Raw genomic sequence first — 24,725 nt, 5'->3', positions numbered from 1 at the left:
ACACTGGGCTTAATCCAGTTAATACGCGGGACAGTAAAGCGCAACGAGGAGCCGTTTTTCATCCACCAACTTAAGTTAAAATACAAACAGGAAAAGGAGAGTGTAATGATGCACTAGCGCTAAATATTAACATTCACAAACGCTTACGATCATAATAAAACCACAACTCTTCACAGAACGCAGCACAAAGCAAAGAACAACAATCCCCATAATGCAATGCAGCTTAAATCGGAAGAAATGCCCCCAAATAAATTATTTTTCCAGGCCTCAACTTCTGACAGGACTGTCTCCAGCTCACGGCCGATGATTTTTTTCAATTAGTTTTATTTTGTTTTCCAAGTTCCTTGTTAGGATGAGCGTATTTTATGGATATTTATCCTCATTATCATAATCAAATATATCTACTTGAGGGAGGAGACATGGAGGAGTGTTGTGCTCCCGCATGCGCGCTCAAATCCACGTTGATTGTGATGTTCAAAGAAACGTGTGTGGATTTGGGCGTACGTACGCACAGTTTTGAACATCTGAATTTTCTTTTGCGTACCCAAGAATTCCACGCACGGATTCACGTTGAAATCCACACACTCTTTGTACATGAGGCCCCAGGAGAACATCAAACACCTGCAGCACTGCATTGTGGGATATACTGTGCAAGGCAAGCCGGCCATCTGTGCAGCAGAAAAGGCTCTTCTAGGATGCTGCAGACGGTTGTTGGTAAAATCAGAACCAGCGGTGTAGTCGGGGGGTATGCAGCAACACAACCCTGCTAACTCTGCTAGTCATGTGACCAAAACAATAATAAATACATAAGACAAGTAAAACCAACATTTCAGAATTATCAAGACAATTTTTTGGTTTCCAAAACACTATTCCCCATCTGTGGAAGGGACACCGCTGGCGTGAGCACATGTTGAAACGGGCAATACATTATATAGTTTTTGTCACTTGTTAATACATTTGTCATTTATTGTTTCTAGTATCATTTTCATTGTTAAATGTAATAGAATCATTTGTTGTAAGATTGAGTTTTAATTTTGTTTCCAGGCGGATCATCTGACCTTATGCGTCACATTAACGCACATCCTAAATCACTTTTGTACAGACTCATATCCGGCACTTTAAAAACCTCATATTGTACATTTCTGTTTATACATTTTATCTCTTATATATTTGCTTTTATATTTGTATTGTATTGCACCAATCACCACAACAAATTCCTTGTGTGTGTTTAACAAACTTGGCAATAAACCCTTTTCTGATTCTGATTGTGATTCTGATTCTGATCAAAGGAAGGATTTGATTGAGTTTCTCATCACATTTTGATGATTGTTTCAAGGACCTTTTTTATTCTGATGAAATTGTACACTGGAGTGAAAGGATTCAGATACTGCAGGGAATGGCCTTCATTCATAAACATGGGTTTAAACACAATATTTTATTACAGGCGCTGATGCATGAGGGGTTAGGGCCGCTAACCAAAAGCAAAGGTTCACATACTTTTGCCAGTCGTGGGAATACAGTGTTGGATTTTCCCAAAGAAATGAATAAACAAATATGATGTTTTGGAGGGTGGAGGGGGTGGTAGTCTAGTGGCTACAGGTGGGCTTGGGTCTGGAGGACCAGGTTGGCAACCAAGATGAACCACCTTGGACCCCTGAATAAGGCCTTAACCCTAATTGCTCCATGGTGTGTAAGTCAGTTGTAAGTCGCTTTGGATAAAAGCGTCTGCTAAATGGTAGTAGTAGTAGTAGTAGTAGTAGTAGTAGTAGTAGTAGTAGTAGTAGTAGTAGTAGTAGTAGTAGTTGTTGTTTGTGTTACTTGTGGAAGCTGACTCCATTTGATCTACCGTATTTTCCGCACTATAAGGCGCACATAAAAGCCTTTCATTTTCTCAAAAAACGGCAGTGCGCCTTATAATGCAGTGCGCCTTGTATATGATCATTACGGTAATTTCTGTTACTGTAGTCAGGGGGATTGTGGGTAATGTAGTTGGTGTTGCCGAAGTAATGGAGCTAAAAACGTCAGGAATCGTCACAGACGTTCAAGACAACAGCAGCAACGCTGACTCGCATAATGGCGACTTTGAAGAGACGGAGCAAAGCTGGTTTTTATTTTGTTAATAAAGTTTGACATACGGTATTTTTCTTCTTGTTTTTTTTTTTTTTGCATTTGCTGTAGCATTTTTTTAGCATTTCCTGTAGCGCAGCTCCATCAGGTAGATACGTAACTCAACCCCAGCCACTATAGTACGGTAATTTACCATATATTTAGTGCTCCTTATAATGCAGTGCACCTTATATATGGAAACGTTTTAAAATACGTCATTCATTGAAGGTGCGCCTTATAATGCGGAAAATACGGTACTCCAAGTCCGAAAACCTCAACCTGACCCCCGTCACCTCCAGCGCCGGGGATTATCACCAAATCATTCCCCACTCAGGGTTTATCTCCACTCACCGTCGTCGCTGTTGTCGTCCACCAGGATGATTTCCTTGAGCAGGTGAGCCGGCGTGTGATTGACGGCTGAGTGGACGGAGCGCAGGATCACAGACAGAGCCTCGTTGACGAAGATGAAGATCAGGGAGATTTGGGGGAGGTCCCTGGAGTAGTTGACCTTCCTACATCTGCAAGGAGACGGGCAAACAGAGCATCGTTACACATCCTGCACAGACTCGTCTTTTCTTAGCGCCGACGTCTCGTCCAACGAGGATAAGACAAGTTCGGCTGTAATCACGATTCTCTTTTTGTTTTCTCCTTTTTCCCCGTCTGCTGCGAGCAGCAGGCCTATTTTTACCGCTGATTACAGAGCTCTAATGAAGAGGAAGCGGGCGGGGTGAGGCTTCGGGTCTAAGTTTAGGACGCGTGGAGGAGGAAATGACTGTCTTTAATCAATAATCTCCAGACGCACGTGAGATCAAATGTTGATTACCAGAAATAAATCCAGCGTCTGCTGGAAAATTCAAGAGTGAATACTTTTAAACCTCAGAAACAGAGAGAAAACCAAAAGTTTTAGTTATGACATGAATGAACATTAAGAACATGAAGATTATGAAATTGTGTTTAATATAAATGTCTATGAATTCAACCGTTTTGTGGAACATTTAGTGAGAAAAGGACTTGCGACTGCAGAAAAAGCCCCTTTACTTGTAAAAGCTCTGCGAGGTCAACTAATGAGCGACGAGGGAATTGTATTTCTACACTTGTGATGCCTTCAAAGGCCAGCTGAAATGGCGGATTTGTGAAATAAAGTATAAACAAAGTACGTCCACCCACACTTAATTCTTTTCTTTTAGCATAATTTGGTCGTATGCAAACATGACGGACACAAATCGGACAATTTCTTGGTTCCTCCTGATTAAAAACACCATTTTCAAATCATGAATTTAGGATAAATTGTATTAATATGTTTCAGGAACAACAAATAAAGGCACAGATACTTTAAAACATAGACATTTGGTCATGATTTCATTAATAATCAGCATTTATGTGTAGTAAAGAAAGAAAAAAAACCTTTTGACACTTCATAAATGGTCTTTGTGCCAAATAAGAGATTTTCCTTTGTTATATAAAGAAACTACATGAGACAACCAACAACACAAATCATCCTACAAAGTCTCTGCAGTAATAATTTCTAATAATTCTGCAGAATTGTGTTCTCTTACGGTTAAAATCATCTTTTTAAAGAAAGAAATTATAGCGTTCGACTTGATCTGAAGAGAACGACTACGTGTTTCACAGCGTTGCCAAACTGCGAGGTAGTTTAAAGTTAATGAAGTCATATCATTTGCATGATACTATATTCACGGAGGGTTTCTGGATTTCCAAAACCATGTTGAGACGACTGCAGAGGCCCATTGCATTATGGGATACAGGAAACGAGGGAGCTGCATACAGGATATTTTACCCCCACATGCACACAAACATATATTCACCTCTAATCTCGTCATCTCCCTCCTCTTATCACGCGTTCATCCTGCAGGACAAGTAAACAATCATCTGACGATAGCGCTGCTGCGGTCGGGTCCAGATGTCGGAGAAAAACTGTCAACATCAGCGCGATTGGGAAAACACCCAATTAAAGAGCACAACGCCCTTCCTTCGGACTCGCCCCAGCGCTTGATGAACCCCCAGCGGTCCGGCAACCTTCCCAGCATCACTATCAAGGACTGGACGGTGCGTCTGCCTGTGACTAATGTTGCTGAGGAGAAAATATTACATTTAAAACTAGGCCTGTGTTGATTTCCCAATTCTAAATCGATTCTCATATTAATTCCTAAAAATCGATTCGTATGTCTAAAGATAAATTTTTTTCATTATTAAATTTTTGCCCGGTGAAGTTTAATCCCAGTAGTCGCCTCATTTAATTCACACATGAGCTGTTGCAATTTCTTTCTTTTTTTGCGCTTTAAATGGATATTGAAAGGAATATTTTAGTTATTTATTTCTTAGTTATTTATTTAATACAAATAACTTTTGGTATTTTTTTGTTTATGCCCAAAAAAAGAATGTTTTGTTGGACACGAGAATAACTATTGCCATGTTTTTCCCTTTTAATATGTTTAAAAGTATGAAAACATTAAAGTTTTCAGTTATCTTTGCTTTATATACTTTATTGGGGTTAAATGTGCACAAAATGCTAAAAACCAAATTCTCAAAAATTAAAAACCTAAGAACACAGAAAATGCAAAAAAATTAAATGGAATGTGTTAAAAAATAAAAATGATTTTATACGTTTGCCGCCCTGGATCTGTTTGGTAATTCTGCAACACGATGTTTCTGAAAGCAGTTAAATCAGCATTCTGGGAGCTGATTGGTCCTTACAGCATCATTAGCTGCCAATACTTGCTGTTTAATCTCAATATAATACTAGTATTAATATGTTGCATAACTACAGTCATATAATTCATGCAACAGCTCAAAAAACATTTTTAATAACACTAACCCAAATCAATATCAGATCGGATCAAATCAAATCCTGATAATCTATTCTGAATCTTAAGAATCGGAATCGATTCTTGACATTTGAATCGATCCCCAGCCCTATTTAAAACGTTCACACATTAATCAAGAGGGTGACGAGGATGACCCGAAGCCCACAAGTAGAGAACGCTTCCCCAGAATGGACCCAGACACCGGGACGGTGCAGGCGGTGCAAACTTAAACCAGCACTGATGGATGTGGTGACAACGATCGGCCCTGAATGTCTCACGTGGACGAAGCATGGCAATAATCACAAGTGATGTATTTCTTCTGCTGCTTTGTCACATTTCACCTCCACCTCCAGCTCTGCAGTGAGAAAGGAGCTTCAATCCAGCACAGGAGACTCATCAGACTCCAGCTCACATGCCGCTGCTGCCGCCGCAGATATCTCCCCGCAACGCGCTGCACACGCTGCACATGCTGCACACGCCACTTTGATCCCAGAAACATAGCAGAACCTCGTGGGAGGAAGATGAGATATCTGGATTCTTCACCTCACCTCTCACACACACTCACACACACCAACGCAGCAGCTCGCAGGCGGCGCCGGGAGCGGGCCAAGGGCTTTGTCATCATTAACGGCATTTAAATTACTTTTACTTTACTCATTTGAAAGGCAACTGCTTTAAAAAAAAAAGCATTAGGGAGAAACCTGCAGCACGCGTACAGATCCTGCTGCCCTGCAGCTTGTACCTGCACACGGTGAAGGTGCACATTCACATGGAGAAAAAAGTGACTTTTACATTTTTCAGAGCTTATCTAAGCTCTGAAAAACACACCCACCTCTTATATAAAGCATCCCCCAGCCCGCCTCTAACCATCACGATCAGATGCATGACCACAACTTCAACCAAAGTCTCATTCCAGATCCAACTTTTGGCCTAAAAACAGATTTGTTTTGATTGATGACACCTCCCATGCAGGTCCCCAGAAAGATGCCAGGCTGCATTAACAAGTACGTACACAAATATCACCGTGTCCTCTACGCCTGCGGATCAATAGTGCAACTTCATCAAAAACGAGGCCGAGGAGACTGAGAGTGATGAGGATCAGAACAGCTCGGCCATGAAAAATAATAAAAACGTCTAAATATTAACTCATTCAATGTATTTATTTATTATTTTCCATGTTTTGAGACTTGTGTCTCTGCTGAAGGCAACATAAGTGAGGAGATCTTTGGTGGCAGCAATGAACAATTCAATTTCAATTCTTTCAGGGAACCGGGGATTAATTGATAGTAAATGCAGCGTTTGGTGTGAACATCTCTGTGATGTCGCTCTTGAGGAATCGAGACGAGACTTCTGCTTGGAGAACATAATATATCACATCTTAAGAGATATGAGGATATGAGAGGAGGCTGGGCGTATGAGGCCGGTGCTGCACCACATCAACGTAACAGCCCAGACACAACTGGGAACAATCAGACTGTTTCTGCAAGCACACAGCCGGCTCGTTAGGCCTTGATGGAGAGACTGTTCAGTCTCCTTTTGTGAAAGGCAGAGAGGAGGAACGGCATGACGTTATGTTCAGCCTCTGATTCACTTCGGTACATATCGGCGCTTCCCGACACCTTCGTCATACGATTAAACAACGGATCAAGTTTCTTCCAATAAGATAAACTCGAGTGCTGGTCAGGTCTGGCCCAGCTGCCACACGGTGCTCCCGTGCAGAGGTGTCAAGTAACGAAGTACAAATACTTTTTACTTTTATTCCTTACATTTTCACGCAATGATCTGTACTTTTTACTCCTTACATTTTAAAAACAGCCTAGTTACTCTATTTCATTTGGGCCTTTAAAAAAAACTATCCAGTTAAATTGCTCCATCCGGATAGAGTGAATTTGGTTGTGGTTGTTTCAGATGTTCTTGTCCAGTTTTGTTCTTACATCCGTTCCCTCAGATTCCTGCAACTAAACTTGGATGTACATTCCAATAAAGGTTAGGATAAATGATAACATGCCTCTGAAGTTTGACTTTTTGCACCATTACAATACTTATAGGGAACTAGTCATCATATCTCCTGCTCTCTGAAACACATGTTAATGCTCAATAGTACACATATATGCTTCTTTAATATATTTACATTATACTAAGATGCATTCATTTTCAATGGCTTTTGTCCTTAATGGCTTTTTCCCCCTTACATTAGTTTTACTTTTATACTTTAAGTAGTTTTGAAACCAGTACTTTTATACTTTTACTTGAGTAAAAAACTTGAGTTGATACTTCAACTTCTACAGGAGTATTTTCAAACTCTAGTATCTATACTTCTACCTGAGTAATGAATGTGAATACTTTTGACACGTCTGCTCCCGTGATAACGACGACTTCATGCTGTACTTTAATGGATAACAAACGCTGCAGATATTGACGGAGGGTTGCCACTGGTTACCAGACAACAAGGAAAGCATAACATATGTGCACAGCTGCACAAAGGCACAAACAGATTCACCCTCATCTCTGCCACTTTATTCCAGAAGCTTGTGTCACAATGTGACCACAAATCCTGATCATGGACCGTTTGCACACAGTAAGAAAAAGCCCCTGCCCCATTGTGCCCATGTCAGTTCTCACAGAAAAATGTCATTGTTTTTAATCAAGTGCCATTATTTGTCATTAATTCTTTTTAGCTTTCTGATCCTTGTATGTTTTATGTTTGTTTGTTTCTTGTTCTGATATGTTTTAATTTTTTTGTAAAGTTACTTGTCCTTGTATGTATTTTCTTTTATATGAAAACTGAATTTATTTTTCTGCTGCCATCTTGACCAGGACTCCCTGGCAGAAGAGATATTGTATCTCAATCGGACTTTCCTGGATAAATAAAGGATAAATTAAAAAAAATGACTGCCCCCCCCACGGTGTATATATTTGACTGGCTCGGCTGTATCGCTGCAGTTTGATTGGCTGATGCTGAAACCTGAGAAGTTTAACTTTTCATACGTTCTGACCGTCGGCTATAAACTCGAAGTCCAGCTCTTAATTTAAAGTCTTAAAACTCAGAGCTGTTTTAATTACGGTAATCAAAATGTCTAGAAGTTATAATAATGTGTTACAGAGGTTCTTATTTGTTTTTAACACAACCTATTTATTTAATAATTTATTTAATAATTAATAATTTAATAATTTATTTATTTAATGATTGTTTTTCTCATTTTCTCCACCTATATGAACCCACCTGACCAAAAAGTTACTCTGAATGTTCAAAATTGGATGATTTTATTTTTTTAATTTCACTTCCTGTTTATCGTAATTAAAATATGTCACAGTTCAAAGTTGATGTAGTTGTTTATAAGAACTAAATAACGTTAATTAACTCCACTTGATGAGTTCTGTGCAGTTATTGTGCTTCTTCAGGTTTAATAAAAAAAAATATGCTAAAAGTAATCATAACTTTGGCTAGAAAAAACATAAAACAACGGAAAAAACCCTGCAGCAATTTACCCAGGGTGCACCTCCGGCACAGAGTGTATGAGTGCAAATATATATACAGCCATTAATATATTTAACAAGTACGGAGTTCTGTTTGAACTTCCTTTTTGGTGTACTCTAAATGTCTTTTTTTTGTAAACAAAGGAACCAGAGGTAGTTGAAGAGCAGCTGGTGTTTGAGCGTTCGCTGCAACACCAACTGGCATTTTCAAATGCACAGAGGTATTTATGAACGTCGCTACAAGCAGGTTTTACACCCTCATTGTGGAGTGGGATCCATGAACACCAGCCGGTGACATTTAAATAACCAATAAGGTTCATTAATAAAGGTGCAAACTCTGCCTATTCAGTTCAGACTGCGAATGCTGTTTTATGGAGCAACTCGGACCACGCTCACAAACAGAATGCTGATTTGTTTTCCCCGCTGCTGCTTCCAATTCACTTTCAGACCGAAGCACAGTTTGTTGTTTGTTTTAAATTAATCTCTTTTGCAGAATAAGAGGCTGTTGCAGCTTCCCAGTGGAGAACCACAACGCGGCTCTGAACCAGCGCGTTCTTGGCTGCTGTTTACTGAAAATAAAATCTCATTCAAAGTCTGGCAACATTTCCAGCCAAAGATTAAGGGTAAACTTTCAGCTTTAATTTAAAAGGTGTTAAATTGTAAACAAGTATGGAGTTTACCATTTAAGAATTACAATCAATTACAAATCCCACTTTTAAGGGCTCAAAAGCATTTAGACAAAAATTGGCATGAATGTTAGAATAAGAATCATTTGTAACATTTAAATGATAACCTGTAGATTGATGTTGTGAAGGTTTTCCAGGCCCTTTTTGCTTTTTAAGAATGTACTAACCGGTTGGTTTGGCTACACCCAAGCTTTTTGCTGTCTTTGTCAGATTTATATTTTATTTCGGTCTCATGATGGTCTCCTAGGTTGTACTGATATCTCCGTATTGGTAGGTCGACTCCAACGGCCTCCAACTCGCCTGACATCATCTCTAGACCTTTGACCTGCTCCATTTGTCTAAATAAGACGAGGACATGGGCCAATTTTACAAATACGTTTAATGGTGAAGATATTAAAAACGCTGTAAGTTTGTGTAACTCTTTAAATTGAAGCTAACAACACTTGGATCTCATCTTGATTGTTTCATTTCAAGTCCAACCCTTTGTGGTGGTAAACATCTGGATCTGACTCTTCAACACCATTTTGGAAGTCAACATCGTCTTATTGAGATTGACGTTGCATCATTTCTTCGTGGGAACCAAAAAAAATCTGACTTTTGTTGGAGGAAATGCCTAATAATGGTGCATATTGGATGTCACAATCCTTTGTCGACCAATCAACTGGCTGCAGTTTCTCTGGTTCCAACTGAGGCGTTACCTACCTCATGTGGAAGAGTGCCAAACACACTTTGGTGCAGTTCACATGTTTTGATGACGGAAACACAAATAACTGCACCGTACGGCTAGGTGGAAACGGGCAAAAACACCTCACGCTACGCTCTGGCCAATCAGGGGCCTGCAGCCTGGCCGACTCGGCTGAGCTGGAACCCTGGGTAAGTATAGATGTGAAAAAGAGGGTACCAACCGGTACCATCACTTAGTGGAAAACCCCTAACACGAGTGGAGCTGAGCTGAGCAGGTACTAGTGGAAAATCATCCTTGCTTACTGTGTTGGACGGAACCCTAATAGACCAACAATGTTATGGTTTCTTAGCTTGGGATATGTTTTTAGATCATCACTCAGGCCCCGTTTACACGGAGCAAAAACGGTGGTGTTTTCATGCGTTTTGGCCGTTCGTTTACGTGAAAACGAAGCTCAAAGTCACCAAAAACGATCATTTCTGAAAACTCCGGCCAAAGTGGAGATTTTCAAAAACTCCGTCTTCACGTTTGCTTGTAAACAGAGGGAAACTTAGGGAGATTTAGGCTTCAGAACGTCACATTATGCAACAGAAACGTCAACAGCATCATGTTTGTGACCTGTGTTTACAATTTGTTTGGCCACCGTCAATATTTTCTTGTATTTTACCTGTTTTATATTCTAAAGTCACACTTAAAAGTAACTCCACTTCTCTGTCACTCCAAACGAAAGACTCTCGTTCCGTCTTGGAAGTAACTGGCAGTCAAGACTGATTTATGGTTCCGCGTTACACCAACACAGAGCCTACGGCGTAGGGCACGCAGCGACGCGCACCGTACGTAGGCTACGCCGTCGATTTAACGCGGAACCAGTTCAGGCTTCACACGTGTCATTTGTTGACGTTTTTTTTCCAGGATTCCCATTGGCTAGCATGACTTTACGCTTCTTTACACGTTACACTGCCCCCTGCAGGTTTGGCTGCTCATAGCACCCTTAACAGCATATTTATGTGGGTTCATGTAAACAAGGATATTTTTCAAAATGTAGAGGGGGAAATATCCGTTTTTGTAAATACCCGGCTATGTGTAAACGTGGCCTCACTCTCCTGTCATTCCAGATCCTGCCACCCTCATCAGCCAGACAATCTACTCATTCCTCTCACCTGTGCTTCCCCGCCCATCTCCACACCTGGGTTCCATGGTCATCACTTCCCTTTATATACCGGCCCACTTCCACACGCCTACTGCCAGATAGTCTAGTGTTCATGCCTAGCTTTCCAGCGTTCTTGACTCTGTCTGTTTCTGCCTGCCTGCTACTTTGCCTGATTCTCTGTTTTTGGATTTTTGCGTGCCCCCTTTGGATTTGTCTGCCTGATCTGCCTGTCTGCCCGGTTTTTGACTCCTGCCTACGTTCGACCTGATTAAAGCCTTTTGGACTCTGTTACTCTGTTTGGTGCTGTGCTTTTGGGTTCCCTGCCTTTTGAGCCGTGACAAACAACAGTAAACTGACCTCGAGGGGTTCTTCTGGGCCATTTGGGTTCAACCTGAACCCTGTGGCAGCAGTGGTCCAGAAGATGATTGTAAATGACACCTTACAAGCTCAATCGGCCCTTTTAAAGTGAAATTCAAAGTGGCATACTAACTTGTTGGGTCGGTGGTCTGGAATGGTGCGGTCCAGAGAGATCCGGTCACTGAGGTAGGCATTGTAGCCGTACTTCTCCCTCAGGTACTTGGCATCGCTCTCCTCGGCCGGTGACAGCGTGGCAGGGACGCCGCCTTTACCTCGACCCCCGAAGCCCTCGATCAGGCCCAGGGACTTGGACAGACCTGAACAAAGCAAACAAAGATGCATGTCACGATGCTTCCGTCTGGCTTTTTAGAGAGAGATAGATAGATAGAGTTTACAATAATAAAACTACTTGGACGGAACACAGATTATTTTTATGTTTCTCCATTCAAGGCTTGAAAATGCAAATGGAGACTCAAAGCCAGTGATAAAATAAGACTCTTAGTGTTTTCTAGGATCCGTGGGCGGTTGGATGATCAAAGCGGGCATCCCTGGATGTGATAAGCCGTGTTCAAGCCTGCGTGTGATGGCAAACATGCTGAAGCCCGGGGGGCACTGAGCCCTGCTTCTCTATCCTCGAACCACCTCGGATCAGGGAAGCAGGACATCCTCTCTCACGGCATCAACTGGGAACATGTTCAGAGATACTTAAGGTGGAATGCCATCCCAATCATATTCTTTAAATGCCTCAGACCGTCAGTGTAAACCTCAAAGAAATAATGTCTTGGTAGAAATCAGAGGTGTAATTAATAGTTCATTTCTGCTGTAAAACTACATCTTAATGTTCTATTTAGTGGATTGAGAGCAAAGACCATCAATCAGACCCAACAATTGGCTTTATAAGAAGACACATCTTCCTGCGTGTTTATTTCAGGGAAGCAGGACATCCTCTCTCACGGCATGACCTGGGAACATGTACTTTTACATGTACTTAAGGTGGAATGCCATTAATATTCACTTCCTTAAATGTCTCAGACCGTTAGTGTAGACCTCAAAGAAAAAACGTCTTGTTAGAAATCAGAAGCGTATTAATTTAATTTCTGCTGTCAAACTACATCTTAATGTTCTATTCAGTGGAATAAGAGCATAGATGCACCAATCAGACCCAACAATTGGCCTGAAGACACATCTTTCTTCATGTTTATTTCAGGGAAGCCGGAAATCCTCTCTCACGGCATTAACCGGGAACATGTTTGGAGATACTTAAGGTGGAATGCCATCCCATTAGGGCTGAACGATTAATTGCATTTGCGATAATATCGCGATGTGATAAAACGAGATTTTCTAACCGCAAAGGCTGCGATTTGACCAGTCACGTGATCTGGTCACGTGATCTGGTCACGTTGCCGGCAGGGAAAAAAAGTCAACAGTGCCGCGTGTCCGCCTGTAACCTACTGTATCTACCATGGCCTCAGTGTTAGGGCTCGGCCAGGCAGGGCTTTATAAATATATGGGCTTTATAAATGTATTAAATATATGAGCGCGGAGTCGGCGTGGCGAGGAGCTGTGCGCAGCGCCGAGCACGAGCCGGGCGAGCAGTCGCGCTGTGAAGCCGGATTTATGGTCCCGCGTTAAATCGACGCAGAGCTAACGCCGTAGGTTACGCGGCGACGCGCGCCGTACGTTGTGTGTACCGCGTACCCTACGGCGTAGGTACTGCGTTGGTGTAACGCTGAACCATAAATCAGCCTTAAACCACCTGCAGCCCGTCAGCTCTCCGGAGAAGTTACAGAGCGGCTGCGAATTGCTGGTTCGTTTTGTTAACTCTGTGAGCTTTATTGGTTTGTTTGTTAGTTTGCTGCTGGTTTTTTTTTCTCTCTGTGATTTTTGAGTTATTTATGAAGACGTTCTGAGTTCCCTGTGAGCAGTAGGCCTACTCGAGTTGAGGGGGGATGAAATAAAAAACGGTCAAAATCATCCCCTCCTGAAATAAAAACAGTCCAAATCATCCCCCCTGTAAAACTGTCATCCCCCCTTTCCATCCCTTATGTCATTTCATCAATGAATGTGGTTTTACTGCTATTTCAACATTTAGAGTCATCACCAGAAAAATAACACCAGAAAAATAACTTATTTGACCATTTTCACCTGTTTCAAGTACATTTTCACTTAAAATAAGTAGAAAAATCTGCCAGTGGGACAAGATTTATCTTCTTATTACAAGCAAAAAAATCTTGTTCCCCTGGCAGATTTTTCTACTTATTTCAAGTGAAAATCTACTTGAAACAGGTGACATTTTTTGTTTTTTCCAGTGGTGAGTCTTGCTTTAAGTGTAATGAGATTTTTTTTTTACTAAAATGAGACATTTTAACTAGAAATAAGACAAATATTCTTGTTAAGATTGTGAGTTTTTGCAGTGATCCATTTTACTTATCCTGTGAAGGACAGAGTCATATTGATAAGTTCAGAAAAGTGTTTTTTATTGTTGTGTTTTGATGTATTTGATGTAAGCCCAGTGGATATTTAAAGCTTACAGAAGGCTGCATTTAACTGCTGCCATGTCATTCCTGCAGTATTTCTGCAGCTGTTTTGGTCACTGCTATTATTTGTTATATATTTTATTATTTGTAATCAGCACAAATTATCTGTCCCCATATGATAAAATCCACCATCCCCCCTGATATTTTTTTTTACAACTCGAGTACTGCCTGTGAGGAAGGTTTTTTGTTCCCTGTGGGAGTTTTTCTGTGTTTTTCTATCAAACTACGCCTCGTTTTGCCTAAAGTTTAACCCGGTTTGATGTTGTGCGATTGGGTTCAGAGAGAACGACCCATGTGTAGACGTGTTAAAGAGGTAAAGGCACAGATTTGTTTTCTTTATTATTGTAATCTGTGCTTTAAATAAATCTGGCAATGTTTATTATAAAACAGACTGATTTATTGCTTGTGTAGTTGAAAAATACATGAGAACAGGACCTTGAAAAAAATAATCGCATATTAAATCGCAATCGCAATATTGAGGAAAAAAATCGCAATTAGATTATTTTCAAAAATCGTTCAGCCCTACATCCCATTCATATTCACTTCTTTAAATGCCTAAGAAAGACCGTTAGTGTAGACCTCAAAGAAATAAACATCTTGGTAGGAATCAGAAGTGTAATTAATAGTTAATTTCTGCTGTCAAACTACATCTTAATGTTCTATTTAGTGCATTAAGAGCATAAATGTGCCAATTGGACCCAACAATTGGCCTGAAGACACATCTTTCTTCAGGGAAGCAGGAAAACATCTCTCCCGGCATGAACTGGGAACATGTTAGGAGATACTTAAGGTGGAATGCCATCCCATTAATATTCACTTCTTTAGATGCCTCAGCCTGTAAGTGTAAACTTCAATGATAAAAAACGTCTTGAAGCGTAATTAAGCGTTAATTTCTGCTGTCAAACTACAATACATGTTAATGTTCTATTCAGTGGATGAAGAGCAAAGACCCATCAATCAGACCCAACAATTGGCCTGAAGACACATCTTTCTAGTGTTTATTTCAGGGAAGCAGGAAATCCTCTCTCACAGCATTAACCGGGAACATGTTTGGAGATACTTAAGGTGGAATGCCATCCCATTAATATTCACTTCTTTAAATGCCTCAGAAAGACTGTTAGTGTAGACCTCAAAGAAATAAACGTCTTGGTAGGAATCAGAAGTGTAATTAATAGTTAATTTCTGCTGTCAAACTACATCTTAATTTTATATTTAGTGCATTAAGAGCATAAATGTGCCAATGGACCCAACAATTGGCCTGAAGACACATCTTTCTATATGTTCATATAAGGAAGCAGGAAAACCTCTCTCACAACATTAACTGGGAACATGTTTGGAGATACTTAAGGTGGAATGCCATCCCATTAATATTCACTTCTTTAGATGCATCAGACTGTCAACCTCAAAGAAAAAACGTCTTGGTAGGAATCAGAAGTGTAATTAATAGTTAATTTCTGCTGTCAAACTACATCCTAATGTTCTATTCAGTGGATTAAGAGCATAAACGCATCAATCAGACCCAATAATTGGCTTTAGAAGAAGACACATCTTTTAGTGTTTATTTCAGGGAAGCAGGACATCCTCTCTCACGGCATGAACTGGGAACTTGTTTGGAGATACTGAAGGTGGAATGTCATCCATTAATATTCACTTCTTTAAATGCTTCAGAAAGACCGTTAGGGTAGACCTTAAAGAAATAAACGTCTTGGAATCAGAAGTGTAATTAATAGTTAATTTCTGCTGTCAAACTACATCTGAATGTTCTATTTAGTGCATTAAGAGCATAAATGTGCCAATGGACCCAACAATTGGCCTGAAGACACATCTTTCTATATGTTTATTTCAGGGAAGCAGGACATCCTCTCTCATGGCATTAACTGGGAACATGTTTGGAGATACTTAAGGTGGAATGCCATCGCATTAATATTCACTTCTTTAAATGTCTCAGACCGTTAGTGTAAACCTCAAAGAAATAAACGTCTTGGTAGGAATCAGAATTGTAATTAATAGTTAATTTCTGCTGTCAAACTACATCTTAATGTTCTATTTAGTGGATTAAGAGCATAAATGCACCAATCAGACCCAATAATTGGCCTGAAGACACATCTTTGTTTATTTCAGGGAAGCAGGAAATCCTCTCTCACGGCATTAACTGGGAACATGTACTTTTACATCTACTTAAGGTGGAATGCCATCCCATTAATGTTCTTTAAATATCTCAGACCTTAGTGTAGACCTCAATGATAAATAACGTCTTGGTAGAAATCAGAATTGTAATTAATAGTTAATTTCTGCTGTCAAACAGCATCTTAATGTTCTATTTAGTGCATTAAGAGCATAAATGTGCAAATAAGACCCAACAATTGGCCTGAAGACACATCTTTCTACATGTTCATATCAGGGAAGCAGGAAAACCTCTCTCACGGCATTAACTGGGAACATATTTGGAGATTAAGTTAGAATGCCATCCCATCAATAATCACTTCTTTAAATGTATCAGACCATTAGTGAAAGAAAAAACATCTTGGTAGGAATCAGAAGTGTAATTAATAGTTAATTTCTGCTATCAAACTACATCTTAATTTTCTATTTAGTGCATTAAGAGCATAAATGTGCCAATTGGACCCAACACTTGGCCTGAAGACACATCTTTCTAGTGTTTATTTCAGGGAAGCAGGACATCCTCTCTCATGGCATTAACCGGGAACATGTTTGGAGATACTTAAGGTGGAATGTCATCCCATTAATATTCACTTCTTTAGATGCGTCAGACTGTCAGTGTAAACCTCAATGATAAAAAACGTCTTGGTAGGAATCAGAGGTGTAATTAATAGTTAATTTCTGTTGTCAAACTACATCTTAATGTTCTATTCAGTGGATTAAGAGCATAGATGCACCAATCAGACCCAATAATTGGCCTGAAGACACATCTTTCTAGTGTTTATTTAAGGGAAGCAGGACATCCTCTCTCACGGCATTAATTGGGAACATGTTTGGAGATACTTAAGGTGGAATGTCATGTAAGTGTAATTTATAGTTAATTTCTGCTGTCAAACTACATCTTAATGTTCTATTCAGTGGATTAAGAGCATAAACGCACCAATCAGACCCAATAATTGGCTTCATAAGAAGACCCTCCATCCTGATTGTGTATTGAGGGTCATCATCAGCGTGTGTTCCGTGGCTCCTACCGTTCAGCTGCCGGTACACCACGTCCTCCAGCGAGCTGAGTCTCTTCAGCAGCAGCTCGGTGCTGACTCCGGGCCCCTGCGCGCTCCCGTTGGCCCGGGGCCGCGGCCCGTCCGGAGCCTGCGCGCCGCCGCCGCTGCTGCGCGTGTTGCACCGGGTCCAGAAGGTCATGAACCCCGCCACCGCCAGCACGTTCAGCAGCAGGAACACCCTCCATCTCCGGAACACGAAAGCCATGAAAAAGAGCGGCGAAGGGGTCGGGATCCGGGATCGGGGGGGGAGGAGGACGGGTCGGGGAGGGAAAGGAAGGGGGGGTCCGGGGGTCCGTCCGCTCGCGGTTTGCGGGGAAATAAGCTGCGGGATCCGTCACATCTGCGGACCTGGGATCACAGAAACGGCACAGGCGCGCACACGTGTCAGGCTGCGGGTGCACTGATTGCTAGAAATAAACGCGCTCCCTCACCGTCTGACACGGGGGTTATTTTAGGTCGCATCCCCCTGCTGAGGATGCCGGTGCGCCCGGTGCGCCATCGGCCGTCATCCGCGGGATGTGTAGGACAAAGACACCGGCATATGTTGAGTTTAAAGGACAGATTCTCCTCAATAATTGAACAGTACGTCCGTCTCCTCCGTCTCCTCCGTCTCCTCCGGGTCTCCGAGCTGGAGGAGGCGGTGATGCGGCTGGAGGAGGCTGCGCGCACCAATCTCCCGCAGATGCTCCGGGAATCCCGTCCGAACGTCCCGTCAGCGTCCAGCCTCGCACCGGCTCCCCCAGGACGCTCTCTCACGGCGGGGAGAGGCTGTGCGGGCCGTGCGGGAGCTGGAGGAGCTGGGGGAGATGGGAGAGATGGGAGAGCTGGGAGAGCCGCAGCATCCTCTCCTCCGCGGCTCCTCCGGAAGCGGCGGGAGGAAGAAAGACCTCCTTATCTGCCGCTTTTCCTCCCGTTTTACTAATTTCCTCAGCACATCCAGATCCGTCCGCTCGCAACTCCGTAGGCTCCCCCTGGTTTTTATTTCTAATCCTAATAAACGTGCACAGTATTTAATAAGGACGCAGGACTCGATCCGGCGCCGTTTCCGCTCTCAGCAGGTCACTTTTTATTCTGCAGGGATGAAAAACCTAAAAAAGAAAAAAAAAACCTGTCCAGGTTTTAAAGATACCACCAACGTCTGGTTCCGAGTCCACGTTTGGACGAGCTGTCACGTGGGTTGGAATCTTGTTGATTCAGTAAAGGATAAAAACGGACGCCGCATATTTAGTGGGGGAGGATTTCTATGAACAGAAGTGAATACAATGGGTCAAAAGTTGAGGCCAACGTATTTACAAAGGTTTGATATACAGGACTGTCACAGAAAATTTGAATATTGTGATAAAGTTCTTTATTTTCTGTAATGCAATTAAAAAAACAAAAATGTCATACATTCTGGATTCATTACAAATCAACTGAAATATTGCAATCCTTTTATTATTTTAATATTGCTGATTATGGCTTACAGTTTAAGATTAAGATTCCCAGAATATTCAAATTTTTCGAGATAGGATATTTGAGTTTTCTTAAGCTGTAGGCCATGATCAGCAATATTAAAATAATAAAAGGCTTGCAATATTTCAGTTGATTTGTAATGAATCCAGAATGTATGACATTTTTGTTTTTGTAATTGCATTACAGAAAATCACAATATTCTAATTTTCTGAGACAGTCCTGTAATCTCATGCATCAGTTATTTGCTGCAAATTAAAATATTGAGATAATGGCATATAAAGTTCCCACTCCAGCAGAAATCCAGCCCAACAGAACCTCTCATAGTCGGACTAAGACGCTGATAATTCGGTCGAATGTCTAAAGGATCGTCCATTGGAATCCATTATAATCGCTGAATTTTACTTACTTACTTTACTTTCTAAAGGTTAATATTTCAGAGACACATAATTATAAGAAACTGAATATCTTGATAGATTAAATAGATTAAAAATTGTGGACAGTTTAAGGTTTGAATGGAGCTATAGCTGGAAGTATTCCTGAAGTAAAAGGTCTCAAAGTGGTGGAGGTTCTTCAAGGATTTGAAGATTTCCCCATTATAGTTGAATTGGCCTGATGATTGTTCAACTGAATCAAAACCCACTGCACATTTTGCACATGCTCGACAGTTTCCTGCTGGTTGGAGGTTTCACTCCCAGTGAGCAGGAGGTGCTACATGAGTGAAGGTGGGGGCTCATTCTGCTCTGATCTGGGTCTGTGAGGTGAGCAGGTCTGGATGGAGACAGGTCCAACATGGCTGCTCTGAACAGCGTTTCTAGGTTGGTTTTCTTATTTTAAGTCTTAAGGCAGATTAAGTATCTATGTAACAAAGATTGGAGTCTATTTCTTTTTTAAACCCAAGCTGTGAGTCTTGTGCTCAGATGTTTAGTTTCCTCTCCAGCAGAGTTTCACCCCCCGGAGTTAACAAGCTGAACATATCCAGGCTCACGGTTGACAGGTTTGTTTTTCATAATAGTGAATATGAATAAACCTTCTCATTTACTGACATGTTTGTAGCAGAGAGAAAGAATCTCCCTGACGAGTATTTAAACCTTTAAACGAGTATTTAATGGCACTAATATGGGAACATCTTCTACAGAACCGGGATATGTGGTGCTGTGCAGAAATGGGTCAGGTAGTGAGGCGGCTGTGTTGTTCAAGGTGTTTGATGAATCTGCAGCTCAGAAACCAACTGATCCACAGGCAACTCGGAGGGGGGTGGGGGGGATGAGTACTATGAAAGAAAAGCTTGAAAAAAGAGAGAGAGAGGGGTGTAGCGAGATCAAGCCCCGCGCTCTGTTGTGCGAGACGAATCGAGAGACGAACAGAGGAAAAAACATCAAGGGAAATAAAAAAAGAGCATCAGTGAGACACACGCGAGGAGGCAGAGATACGGAGAGAAAACGAGGGGGGGTGAAATGTGGGAGCAGAGACTCTGGGGGGTTAAAAACAACCCTGAAACAGCAGAGAGGGTGAGAGCTGCAGGAGGGAAGAGTGTAGAGAGTAGACCATGTGGAAGAGGAGGAGGTCTGGATCTCTACTGAGGTGGTGAAGTCTCCGTCTCAAGCTCTGGAGTAATAAGAACCAGGACCCTCGACGCAGAGCCGTCTGGGAGATTTGCGAGGCCCTGTGCGAAATGGCCGGGGGGGGCCCTCGAAATGTTTGTTTTTTTCGGGTCAGATCGGGTGTCTATGCGCAATTTTAACTCTCCAATTAGCAAAATACTGGATACCTTCCCCTGCCTCATCATCATTTTACTTGCCTCGACGCGGGGCCCCGCGGCTCCTTGAGACCCGGGCGGATCAGTGATTTTTGTAACAAATTTATCAAACGTGCCTTTCAGAGAGGCATTAAACTCTTCCATTTTCTTTAGTTGTTTTCTTTTTTCATCCCCTGATGGAAATGTCCTGAATCTGTCTCGTTCTCTCGACATTGTGTGACAGTTTGTTCCAACTCCACCGTCTGGATCAGAGCAGCTTGTGTCTGCGCTTGGTCTGACGCAGTTGTATTGAACAACAACATCAATCAGCAAGCACATCATCGCACATATATTTATTGATATGCACAGACTAGTACACATTTAGGTCTGTAATGGAACGTGACTGTTGATATTTATAAGGGAAAAAACGAAAAAAAAAATTGAAAAAAAAAAAAACGGCCCATTGCGCGAAGCCCATTTGGGCGCGAGGCCTCGTGCGGTCGTACGGTTCGCACACCCCTTGCGGCGGCCCTGCCTGGATGTTACAGCCAGTCCAGGCCCAGAGTGATGGATCCACCAGCCTGGATCAGGACCAGAGTGATGGATCCACCAGCCTGGATCAGGACCAGAGTGATGGATCCACCAGCCTGGATCAGGCCCAGAGTGATGGATCCACCAGCCTGGATCAGGCCCAGAGTGATGGATCCACCAGCCTGGATCAGGACCAGAGTGATGGATCCACCAGCCTGGATCAGGACCAGAGTGATGGATCCACCAGCCTGGATCAGGCCCAGAGTGATGGATCCACCAGCCAGTCCAGGACCAGAGTGATGGATCCACCAGCCAGTCCAGGACCAGAGTGATGGATCCACCAGGACCAGGCCCAGAGTGATGGATCCACCAGCCAGTCCAGGACCAGAGTGATGGATCCACCAGGACCAGGCCCAGAGTGATGGATCCACCAGCCAGTCCAGGACCAGAGTGATGGATCCACCAGGACCAGGCCCAGAGTGATGGATCCACCAGGACCAGGCCCAGAGTGATGGATCCACCAGGACCAGGCCCAGAGTGATGGATCCACCAGGATCAGGACAGGAGTGATGGATCCACCAGCTTGTCAGGGACCAGAGTGATGGATCCACCAGGATCAGGACAGGAGTGATGGATCCACCAGCTTGTCAGGGACCAGAGTGATGGATCCACCAGGATCAGGACCAGAGTGATGGATCCACCAGGATCAGGACCAGAGTGATGGATCCACCAGGATCAGGACCAGATTTAGTTTCTGTCTTCATGCAGGTTTTTACTCAGGTTCACCGAACAAACTCCTGCAGGTGTCATGTAGAATATACAGTAGATCCTCTGAATCAGGTTTAGGTTTATTTGGCAAAGTCAGGTCAAACAAGAGAGTGAATTTGACTTGGTTATTTTCGCTCACTGTACAGTAAATAGACAAATGACAGCTCTTATTAACATATATACAATTTTTTAAAAAGTGAAAGGTGCAGCAGTATGAGGTAGACATGATTATTGAAAGGTGCATTGTTACAGCATATGATTGTGGTTATTATTATTAGGGCCTTCGCACTTACAGTGCGAAGGCCCTATTGTATCTGTAGGAATTCTTTATTCTTTATCCTTCTGATGAAAGGAGGGCCTTTTTTCCCCCTAAACGTGCCCCAAAAGTCATCAAATTTTGCACGCAAGCCAGGCCTGGCGAAAAATCTGATATTTAACAGTTTGCATTAATGGGCGTGGCCTAATGGCTCAACAGCGCCCCCTAGAAAACTTTGCACCTCAAGCCCCACAATACGGTTTGAAACCGAACAGGAAGTCGGCCATTTTGAATGAATCGTGTAATTTTGGCGCAATTTATGCCATTCCTTCGGCCGTTGATACGGCGCGAACCATAACGTGCACCCAGGTGTGTTATACATCAAAATGTGCGTCTCCATCCTGCAACTACGCGCATTACTTTTCTCTTTCAAAAGCGTTACCGTGGCGACGCTAGACACCAAAAAGTGCGCGGCCCTTCATCTGATTGGTCCATATTTGATAGTCACCAAATTTTGCATGCAAGCCAGGCCTGGCGATAAATTTTATATTTCATGGTTTGCATTAATGGGCGTGGCCTAATGGCTCAACAGCGCCCCCTAGAAAACTTTTCTCTGCCATAACTTTTAAACGGGTTGTGATAAAGACTCGTGGGTGATGTCATCGGACTCGGTATTGAGTCCTTGACCTTCATTGGCCTGAATTAGCCCCCCCCTTCTTCTGATTGGTCAATATTTGATAGCTTGATAGATGCTACATGCCCGTTTCCTGGTCCTGGACCGGTCCAGGTCCTGGATAGATGGTAGTTAGTCCCAGTTATCCTCTCTGCAGGCCTGATTGTCCATTGCAGTCTGTTCTGTCTAGTTTGGTGGCCGATCCGAACCAGACAGTGATGGAAGAGCAGAGAACAGACTGATGGCAGAGTAGAAGGTGATCAGCAGCTGCTGTGGAGGTTAAACTTCCTGAGCAGGAAGTACAACCTCTGCTGAGCTTCTTCCTAGTGTTGATATAGTTTAGTTGATGTTGGAGGCGTAAAATGACCCGTGGTGAACAATGATTAAAATAAATGCTTATTCATCACGCCGGCGTCTTTAGCAGAAAGATCTGTACGAGGTCTAATCTTCTCCTGGCCAACAATTTAGAAAGAAAAAAGATTATTTACATCCCAGATATGCAGGACAACTCACGCTTAGTGTTGTTTCTGTCAGCCTGTTTCAATTTCAGTTTTAGTCTTTGGGTCAAGCTATCATTCTAGTTTTAGTCACGTTCATTCTCCTTTTAGTCGTGTCAAGTTTCAGTCGACTAAAAGTCTGAGCATTTAGTTTTATTTTAGGGGGGGATTATGCTAGAAATAGCGTGGTGTCTTTAGTCATCAACCCTGTGTACTCTGGTAATATAGAGATGTAATAACCGCTGCGAGAGTGAGCCTCCTGTAATGTAAACTTGATTTGATAAATGTCTCGAGTTGGAGGCGTAAAATGACCCGTAGTGAACAATGATCAAAATAAACGCTTATCCATCGCGCCGGCGTCTTTAGCAGAAATATCTGTACGAGGTCTAATCTTCTCCTGACCCTACAATTTAGAAAGAAAAAAGATTATTTACATCCCAGATATGAAGGATGACTCACGCCACACAAATACACTCATGTTTTATGTAATATTCAGGTTTTCTGGCCAAAATAAATGAGTTTTTCTTATAAGTGCTGGTGTCTAAACCTTTAGACAGAATTAAGTCAGTTTCACTTGTACCACATGCCCCGCTCCTCCGGGAGCCTGCTGGAACTCAGCTGATGATGCAGAGGCGTCATTGACCTTCACGCCGGATTTACTCAACTGGATTGGATTTATTTATTTATTTATTCATCTATCCTGAGGGACTGAAGCAGTCGGCAGCAGGAAGGATGCCACCGTGTGGAACCAGCAAGGCCCTGTCCCAATACCACCACTACGCCTCGTTTTCATCTCTTCTCCTAAATTTTGCGCGTTCCCGTGAGGGTAGTGGTGTCCCAATTCCTCTTTTTACCTAGGGGGAGTGGAGAAAACGAGGGCGAGTGGCTATGAATTGTCCCTTCAGAGCGAGGGTTTTCAGATGCTGACTCGCTGATCTAGGGACCAAAAAATTTCCCAGAATGCTTTTCGTCGTCATTTGCGGACTGATTCCAAAAAAAAAAACATGGTGGACATTTCTTATTTTTTAGTGAATAAAATCAATATTTTGAGTTAGTTTCTGCATAAAAATTAGTTTTGATTACATTTCTAGTTGTTCACGAAGATCGCGCCGGAATACAGGCTGTTAGTTTATGCCGTAGGCTACGTAACCTACGCCGTAGGCTCTGCGTCGATTTGACTCGCCGACCGAGGGCAAACATCATTTGCAGACTCGTCTCAGATTGTGACCGAGGGAGCAAGCATTTTTTTGTGAGAAATAGAGAGAAATAATCCTGTGACTCGTCAGATTTGTTTTGGATGTTTCTGATATAATAGTTTTCAGAAACCACCAGTAATCCAGCTGTTATCTGGGTAATTTACACACTGATCAGATAAAGCTGAAGTGAAAATAGCGGAGCTGATTTATGGTTCCGCGTTAAATCGACGCAGAGCCTACGGCGTAGGTTACGCGGCGACGCGCGCCGTACCCTACGCCGTACCCTACGCCGTAGGCTTTGCGTCGATTTAACGCGGAACCATAAATCAGCTTGGAGCCGGCAGACAGGCAGAAATCCCAAAATTTTCGGAGCAAATTTCTTAACAGGCGTTATTTGGATAAACTGAGCCCAGGTTGGGGATCTTAACGGTTACTTTTACGCCTGAAAAAACATTAAAACTTAATAAAGTGCCATATAAACAGCGCTACAACTGAAATTAAAACAGTTTTTGGCTCTCAGCTTCCTGATTAGGAGTAGGGATGAAAACGAGGGGGAGTATTGGGACAGGCCCCTGG

The 24,725-nt window shown here is 42.4% G+C and overlaps 1 protein-coding gene across 1 annotated transcript in view; it reads right to left on the bottom strand.

Moving 5' to 3' along the window:
- Positions 1-18,149, bottom strand: part of galnt17 (polypeptide N-acetylgalactosaminyltransferase 17) — a 44,058-nt gene extending 25,909 nt beyond the window's left edge. Inside the window, exons 1-3 of the mRNA XM_061719862.1 lie at positions 17,012-18,149; positions 11,417-11,600; positions 2,458-2,624 (exon numbers count right to left, since the gene is read on the bottom strand). Of these exons, the coding sequence (XP_061575846.1) occupies positions 2,458-2,624; positions 11,417-11,600; positions 17,012-17,246 (586 nt within the window). The 5' untranslated portion in view covers positions 17,247-18,149. The remainder of the gene's footprint in view (positions 1-2,457; positions 2,625-11,416; positions 11,601-17,011) is intronic.
- Between the last annotated feature and the right edge of the window lie 6,576 nt (positions 18,150-24,725).

The sequence above is a fragment of the Cololabis saira genome, chromosome 4, assembly GCF_033807715.1.
Source record: "Cololabis saira isolate AMF1-May2022 chromosome 4, fColSai1.1, whole genome shotgun sequence".
Lineage (NCBI taxonomy): Eukaryota > Metazoa > Chordata > Actinopteri > Beloniformes > Belonidae > Cololabis > Cololabis saira.
Note: the sequence above shows the minus strand (reverse complement) of the source record. Positions and strands in the feature narration are given on the sequence as shown.